This window comes from Charadrius vociferus, unplaced genomic scaffold (genome assembly GCF_000708025.1).
Source record: "Charadrius vociferus isolate BGI_N301 unplaced genomic scaffold, ASM70802v2 scaffold147, whole genome shotgun sequence".
Classification (NCBI taxonomy): domain Eukaryota; kingdom Metazoa; phylum Chordata; class Aves; order Charadriiformes; family Charadriidae; genus Charadrius; species Charadrius vociferus.
In genome coordinates this window covers 7,005,483-7,013,785 of record NW_009649570.1, presented here as the reverse complement: position 1 = coordinate 7,013,785, position 8,303 = coordinate 7,005,483, and the positions used below count along the sequence as shown (strand labels likewise).

General features: G+C 42.3%; 1 protein-coding gene across 1 annotated transcript in view; it reads right to left on the bottom strand.

Annotated features, from left to right (window-relative positions):
- Positions 1 to 2,236: 2,236 nt before the first annotated feature.
- KLF7 (Kruppel-like factor 7 (ubiquitous)) overlaps positions 2,237 to 8,303 on the bottom strand; it is a 58,662-nt gene continuing 52,595 nt past the window's right edge. Inside the window, exon 4 of the mRNA XM_009890197.1 lies at positions 2,237 to 2,288. Coding sequence (XP_009888499.1) covers positions 2,237 to 2,288 — 52 coding nt within the window. The remainder of the gene's footprint in view (positions 2,289 to 8,303) is intronic.

Sequence of the window (8,303 nt, the reverse complement as noted above, 5' to 3'; positions counted from 1 at the left end):
CTCTCTCTTGCTCTCTCTCATGCTCTCACCATGAATGTTACATCATTGTCCCTAAGAGATGGTTGGAATTTGGTCCATATTTCATGCCATATGGGCCAGACATCGTATTTCCCCCATAATCCCAAAGTGTTCAGTTGACAGTCACAGTGTTTTGTGAAAACTGTGAGGAAAAACAGCATCTTTTGAGTAAATTAAATCTCTCACTGGAACCAAAGGTTGCAAAAGGCTGAGAATTCAAGTGCCAAGGATCCCGGTGACGGCTCTTAAACATCTATCAAGTTTCTTGTTTGTTCTTTTTTCCCCTAAGAGTACAGTTTTACCTCTCAAAACATAAATTAAGGGAAATATTTAACAGTCAGTAAGTCAAAACAGTCAAAGAAGGGCAGTTGGCTAATACAGTATAAAAGAGCAGCAACCATTTGTGGACCACGCGCCATTTTGTTTCATTTCTAGACACATCTTGTAGGGATGGTCCCAGAATATACAAAATATACAACCTAATGACCACCTGCCTGCTTGCATAGGCCATTTTTAGGGTCCTAAATGCAGTCTTTGGAGTCAGGGCCAGTGCCAAATAGTTTCAAATGCAAGTAATGGCAAGATACGTTTTTTTGTTTTTCTTTTGTAATGAAGACTTTAATCCACTTTGAGCCAACGAAATCAAATTATCAATAGGACTGAAGGGGGAGCATGAGACCTCCACTTCTCCTTGACAGTTCATACAGTAGGCCAAAACGGATCTCTAGGTTAGTAATACTTCAGACCAATCGTTTGGAAAAGCCTCACTGCTGTATGTAAAATCCAACCCTTCCTTCACCGTTCACACTGTTACATTTTTTTCATATAGGAGTGGGCTACAGCATCAACTTGATGAATGGAAAAGGAGGACTTTGATAATTTCTTTAAAAGGCTAGTGCTGAATGAAGCCATTGTACTTGGAAGAGGTTCTCGATTTCCCACTCAGAGACTGAAGTAGGGTTTTTGGCTTGGGTTTTTTTTTTGTGTGTAAGATGCTCAACAAACATTAGCTTTAAATTAAAATGTCTGCAGGTGCTCTTTACACAAACAAAAGTCTAATGTTTTAAATTGGTTAATAGAAGAACAGCAAGAAAAAGCAACATGATTCGTCACTAAGTCACTGTGGGTTGTGGCTAACATGCTCACATGATGTGGAAGGAATCCTGTAGTCATGCCTGTGTGGCCAGTCCCAGACCGATATCCAGGTGAAGACAAGGAGTTCTGAAGATCACTTGTTCGTGGAAAAAAGAGAAAAAAATGTTTAAGCTTCCAAGTAAGCTTTTAAAGTTTTTTGTTCAACATAGAAACAAGAAGTCCTAGCTATGGCAATACGGTGAGGCCTACAGAGATAATAGGTGCTGTTTCTCAGGGGTTTATCCCTTGGCCACTTAGCCATCATGGCAGCAGCTTCCAGAGTCCCTAGTGCATATGTTGTGCAATAGCCAAAACAAAAATTAAAATTAAAACAACCAACAAAAATATAGTCCTCCGTGAAGTCTACATAAACTCAGGCCAAAAAGAGGATATTTGTGTCACAAGTGTCACTCCACAGTCTACTGCCATTAAGGCCACTGGTATTGACTTAAAAGGATCTCAATAGCTCAGTTCTAGGAAGAAGAACCAAAACCAAGACAGGTCAAAGTGTCTGTGAGAAGTCTGACGCACTGAACATTAGGAATTCTCAGACAAAGAACAAATGAACCAAGAGGTTAATTTTGGCTACCAAACTGGGATTTGGTTTTCTAGGTCATTGTTTCCCCCCATCTATTTAAAAAGAAAGTTAGTGCTACAAATATGCAACTTCAAGACGACATATTATCCTATTGAGTTGCACTGAGAAGCAAGTTAAATAAGCCCCTCCTACTGCCGTCCACCTGCAGGGAAGCCTCCTCCGTTTTCTTTGATTTCCACTGGTAAAAACAGGATACAAATCCAAGAGGGACGAAGTACTGTAAGCAATTGTTCCTTATCATTGACTTCACCTCTATACCATTTCCTCGCCTGCATCTTCTCCCATCCAGCTGGGGCAAGGCATAAAGAACCGATGTATGTATTGAAGTATAATTGGGTGCATGACAGTGTGAGCGTGTGGTCTCTGTACAGAGGATTACACGTGATCAAGTTCCCTTCTCCTGCAAGGCAGCACGTTGTAACTTGAGTTCCACTTTCATCTCACAACACTTAGCCCAGACGACATCCATGCCAAGCTGACTGATATTTAGATGTGTCTCTTCATGTGGAGGGCGAGGTGATCAGACCTGGAAAAACACCTGCAAAACAAAACAATTGGGAAATGAAATAAATGTAGAATTTGGGAAAACAGGGTTCCTGCTCCTTCCACCTTATGTACAGGAGGAAATATATATCTAGGTTTAGGGACGTTCCTTAGATTATCCATGGATGGTCACCAAACTCTGTGTGATTGACCTCTGTGACCACAGATGGCCAACTATCCTGGCTCTTCAGCAGCTAAACAGACTATTATTCTTTTTCTGTTCCTCTCCCTCCCCCTTCTTTCACCAAGTCCAGCATCATGGAAGAGTGCTCATCTGTAGTATAAAATCAAATATTTAGTATAAGTGCATGTGCATATAAAAAAAAATGAAATAAAACAAGTCAGTTTTGCTCAAGTATTCAGCAACACCAGTTTAAAAAAAAAAACTACCTTTCTCAAGTGGCCAGTATCTGCAACAAGCACCAAAGTAGGATGCCAGTTTTGAAAGGTGAATTCTCATTTCTAACTCCAAACTGGAAGGAAAGCTGATTCAGAGTTTGGAGACTGACAATCCATCAGGCTACATATCTCTCCCTTTCTTTCTGCTGGGAATCTGGGTGGTAATAGGTGGATGTTGATGAACGCTATCTCCCTGAAGGATGTTGAGAGAAGATAAGGTATTATACTTGTTTTGTAAGAGTGAAAATTGAGAGACAGAGAAGGCAAGGAAATTGTAAATCACACAAGAAGCATGGTAAAACCAGGGAAAAAAACGCCAGGAGTTCAGTTTTTAACTTCTGTTCTTTAATGACAAAGTCATTTTTCTCCATCTCATAAGAAAACGTAATGTTTTGACATTCTGAACATGTAGATGGATGCTGATGAGACTGACTTAGAATGGCAACCCTAGAGAACTAGTTGAGTCTAAGGGCTGGTCTAAACATGCAGTTAATTGAGAATAAGGTAGGGCATGAATTTGAAATGGAGCATCTATTCTTGATTAACTCCCTCTCTAAAGGCTTATGACTGGCACCTTCTGAAATGACTTAATCCACTTGGGAAGTGGCTTAAGATACTCAGAATAAAACACACTTACTCCAGAAGAACAGCAACCCCACGAAGAGTTAATCAGGAACTACTATTCTAGAATAGCTGCCTTGCAGTAGACATGCTGCAGGGCACTCACAGTAGCAGGAACAGCAGCCCAAATTCAGGCACTTTACACCACCAAGATATTGTCAGAGTGATCAGGGGAATACGTTCTCAGGAGGACAAGTGCTTTTCTTCCCTGTCATTCAATATAGACCCAATTTTATCAAGACTGCCAGTAAGCAAGAATATTTTTTCAACTTCATACTCATTAGAAATGGGATTGAAAGCACCGAGCCATTTCACACCCACCATCAGAGTGTCATTAAAGATATGCATGGCACTAGCAAGCAAGCTGCAGGACAAGCGGGCACTGGTTCCAGCTGCCCACCCCAAAGCCCTAAAATGGAGTCTGACTGTCAGTGTGGCAGGACTCAGACACTCTCAAAAATTAAAATTCTACTAGATACTTCAAATTGAGCACTAAAACCAGGAGGTTTCCAAGTTCTCTGCAAATCTTGGCTTGCCTTCTTTTGACCCTAAGCCATAAGACACTGGCTTATTTATTTTTACTAATAGCAGAAAACATCTATTATAAATATCACACAGACCCCCACGTATCTGTGACTTTTGAGTAAACTGTTTTTGTAGGCTCCGAGGGCATCAAGAAAAGCTACTTCCAGAACTGACTTGACTGGAATGTCTTTTCACTGCCCCACAGATTTAGAGTATAAAAGAGCCACCAATACTGCTCTGAAGAATATCCAAGTGGCTTACTGTTAGAATCTGGATAGCTTATACATGGGCACTGAACGTATTTCCAAAAAAGCAGTAGTTGAGTATTTTGTATTTTTCAGAAAGAAGGTAAAAGAACGAATTGAACTACTCAGTAAAAAAAGCCCAAACCCAAAGATTAAAAAAACCCCACTCAGTCTAACGGCAAACACCCCGAGGACAAACACCCTAAGCAGAGAAAGGCTGAGAAAGAGAAGAACTATAAAAATTAGGAGATTTTAAATAGTCAAGGGGGCTTTTCTGTCCTATTGGCAGTATTCCCCTGCATGAGCAATCTATCTGCATCTACATGCAGAGATGAGTGATCAAGAGGTGCATTTTCAAGACAGAGAAACTTCATAAGACGGTGACTTCCACAAAAAAAGCTAGATACTCATCTTCTGTGGATGAGCATACCTCTGCTCAAGTCAGCTGTTCTCTACTGATTTGTAGCAGCTTACAAGGGGGTTAATACCTTCAGAGTGGCAAAAATTAAGAAGAAAGACTTCAAAATAGGATGGAGACTGCATTCCTCCAAGCTCCTACATGAAGCACAGCGAGACAGACGCAAATCTGACAATGGACACTTGGCTTTCAACACAGCAGGCTCAGCACAGCTAGAATTTTCTAGCCCTAGGGTGCCAAAATACACCCTTGGACCGACATCTCTCTCGTCAGTCTAAACTGAGAAAGCAGCATGCTCTGGCTACAAGGGCTGCCAAAACAAAACAACAGCTTGAGTGGCTGCCAAAAAGACATGCACCAGCTGGCACTTCAGTCTAGGACTAGTCATAAGACCACCACCCAAGCACGGCTTTTCCTCTTCAATTGTCTTTATTATAGATGCAACCCAGGAAAAAGTATGCTGAGTCACAGCACAGCAAGATCGGTTAAAAATATGGATTCAATACATTGTTTCACATTAATAAACACAGTATTAGCATCTAGTAAATTTTTCAGCCCTAGAATATTTTTATAGCTAATAAAATGGTACCATATTTGCTAATTTATAGCTAATAAAATGATACAATACTAATTCTTCACATTCTCCTGCTGACTAATTTGATTAGTTATATCTCTTGGTAAGACTGCTGGATGCGGACAGTTATTTTCAACAGTAAAACAGTCCCTACAACATTTTGCAGCTAAATCACACTGCCAAAAAAAGCTATTGATCAGTGGACACATTTTTTCCCTTCTGGAACTAGAGGCAGCAGTGGAAGAGGCTCCACAGGATAAGCTGTCAAGGGAAACTCCTTTCTTTACAGATTAAGAAACAGCTTCTTGCTGCTCTCTAGTCCTGCCCATGAGACAAGACCCTGCTCCACACCTCTGGCTCTACACCTCTTCCAGTTCCAGAACAGCTCTGCACATTGTATGTGGGGCCATTATAATCTTCCCCATCATCCCTCCCCCAGTCCAGGTCTTCCTAGAAAGGGTCAGTTTAAGCTAGAGTAAGTTACTCTAATTTTGAAAGTCATACAGTGATGCATGATACATAAATTCCCTGCTCCCAAACACAATTCCTTCCTTTCTCTTTTTGCTTTATCTCCTTAGCAACACAGTACTGCTCAGCACTGAAGCCTTCTGCAGGAGAAAGAGGGAAGGTAACTATGATGAGAACAGAATATATTGCTCAGCCATCTTTCTTACCAGCTGTGGATTCTCCACTGTGGGATGTGTTCATTCCAGCTCAGTGTGCTCTTAGCTTGCTGTCAAAAAGGAAACCACGGGCGCGCACGCACACACACACACAGAGGAATATATACCCCAATAGTCTGGCACTAAGCTGCTATCTCCTAAACACATATTTATGCAGAAGAAGCGAGTGCCACTACCCTGTCATCCTCTTCCCCTTGGAGTGCTGAGGGCTTACACTGTCTGAGGAACATAACCTCAGCCTGTGTTTCTGAAGACCATAATTCCCAGGCAATGCTAATAACCAGCATATCCCTGGTGTCTGGAAGGCACTAGGGACTTGTACGCTGCTTTCCACACCACTTTAGCTGATTCTCCTTTCTCCCCTGCTGCCACCAAACCACACACCATTTGCAGTACATATGGTGCTACTCAAACCAGTGGGAGTTTGCCAGCTATAAGTAACAATGTGATCTGTGGGCTGCACAGCGTTGGGATAGGGCTGGGACAAAAGAGAAGAATCAATTGACCTGTACACAGAGGACATTAATACCACTTTGATGTCAGCCAGAAGGTCAGAGACACAAACACATCTGAAAACAGCCTGAAAAGAGAACTGCAGCCAGACTGTGCACACCATTCCCTCCTTTGCTATTTGATTCACCACTTTCATGCTCTGATTGCCAAGGTATGGCCTTCATCTCTGAACAACAGGCATATGCTTTGTTCTACGCCAGTGTTGCTAAAAGTAGCTCCAAAAGGCTCCTTAAAGTTTAGCAGCCAGGATGCCTTAAGTGAGTGACCACAACTCCTGTCAATAATGGTGGGTGCAATAAAGGGCTCAAATACGGACAAACTCTTCTCCAGCTGGGAACCCGGGCTCAGGAAGGAGCATCTTTAACATTAAAAGTCTGCCTAAATAGCTAAGGACAGATTTAGGCACGTGTTTCAGTGCTTGCTTGAGGTGACATCTGCAATAGGTGGTAGTAGAGAGATCTGTGAATAAGAAAAGAAGGAAAAATAGTGGTATGGCAGAGTGGGCCAAAAGAAGAACAAGCACTGCCACTCTATGAGCTTGCAACAAGTGACTGGGAGAGTAAAGACGTACCTGTTTCCTACCACCACACACAGATAGTATGTGCATGGAGTTTAAAAGTGCACAATCCCCACCACTCTTAACTTATTAATAAAGATTTTTTCCTTCATCTACAGATTCAGCTGAAGAGCAGAAAATGCATTAGATGACTGCAGGAATATATCTCTCAACTGCAGCGACTGAGTTGGCTGCCAAAGAAAACACCTAGGTAGGAAGGGATAATATGTAGAGGGGGAAGAATGAACACTTAACAGAGGGCTGAAAGAGAGTGAGGAGTTGAAAATACTGCCTGTATTTCTTTAGATCTCTGCTAAAAATATTGTCTGTCCTGACACAGAAACCCTGGGGCTTTTTGTGTATGTGTCTGTGTGTGCGTTTGTGAGGCCAGGATGGTTAGTTTGTTCTTCAGAGGAAAGAAAAGAGAAAGGCAATGCCTTACATTTAAAACGGGCAACATAACTGTTCTCCTTCACAGAGGTGCTTATACAAAAGCAGAACTCCAGAGGTCCCTACTTGGCTTATCCTGTCCCTCATTCTGAGCAAACAAAAGATAATCCAGGGATAAAACAAAAGATAATCCAAGAGGAAGCCCTCTGTGGGGGACGGGGGATGGGAAGAGGGGAAACAAGGGGAGAAGAGCACTCAAGGAGATGAAGCTCTTGGAAAGGCAGGATGTGAAAATGATCGAATTTCCTTCCCATAAAAGGATGGAGTCCCTTGTTTATGTCCCATACATCCTCTCTCCATGCATGTTCTCTGCTGGTCTGGTGTACCCAGAGGCTTCCTAGAGCCTTTATTGTATTACAAAACGTTTCCTTATCAGAGCAGAGAACCTTACTGCTGCATTAAAAAGATGGGTAATTTTCTTAAGCCTCTTTTAAAAATACATATAAATAGGATTAGCTGGATAACATGTTCAGATGCAAGCACATTATTTGATTACTCAATAGTGGATCCAGGTTTCACCCAGGGCACTGCCAATCTCCAGCTGGGGGGGGGCGAGGGGGAGAAGTGCTCATTGTTCGATCCTGTCAGTGCTGTCAAGAGTCATTACAGGAGTAATTGCTTTTGCTCCACCCTAATTTCTTATCAGTTGGGATTGGGGATGGGGAGGAGGGTTTTCTTTTGGTTTTGTTTCTAAATTCAAAGAACCCAGCTTTCAAAAACGCTCAGCACCAAGCAAGGATGATCAGATTTTTCAGACGAGTTCATCATTCATTCAAGCAGCTAAAGAAGTAAGGACTGCAAAAAGGAATTGGAAGAGAATGGCAGCAACCATGGCTCTCACTGGGAGCTGCTGGGTGCTCAGCTCACCAGGCAAAACTGGCACCTCATTTCTGAGTGCCCAGAGGGGGACTGTTGCATGACTGGCTCTTCAGATCCCTGGCTCGGGGCACCTGCCAGGCTTTTAAATCTGGGCCCACACAGAATGAAAGGGCAGAGTATTTCCCACATCAAATAGATTTCAAGGGT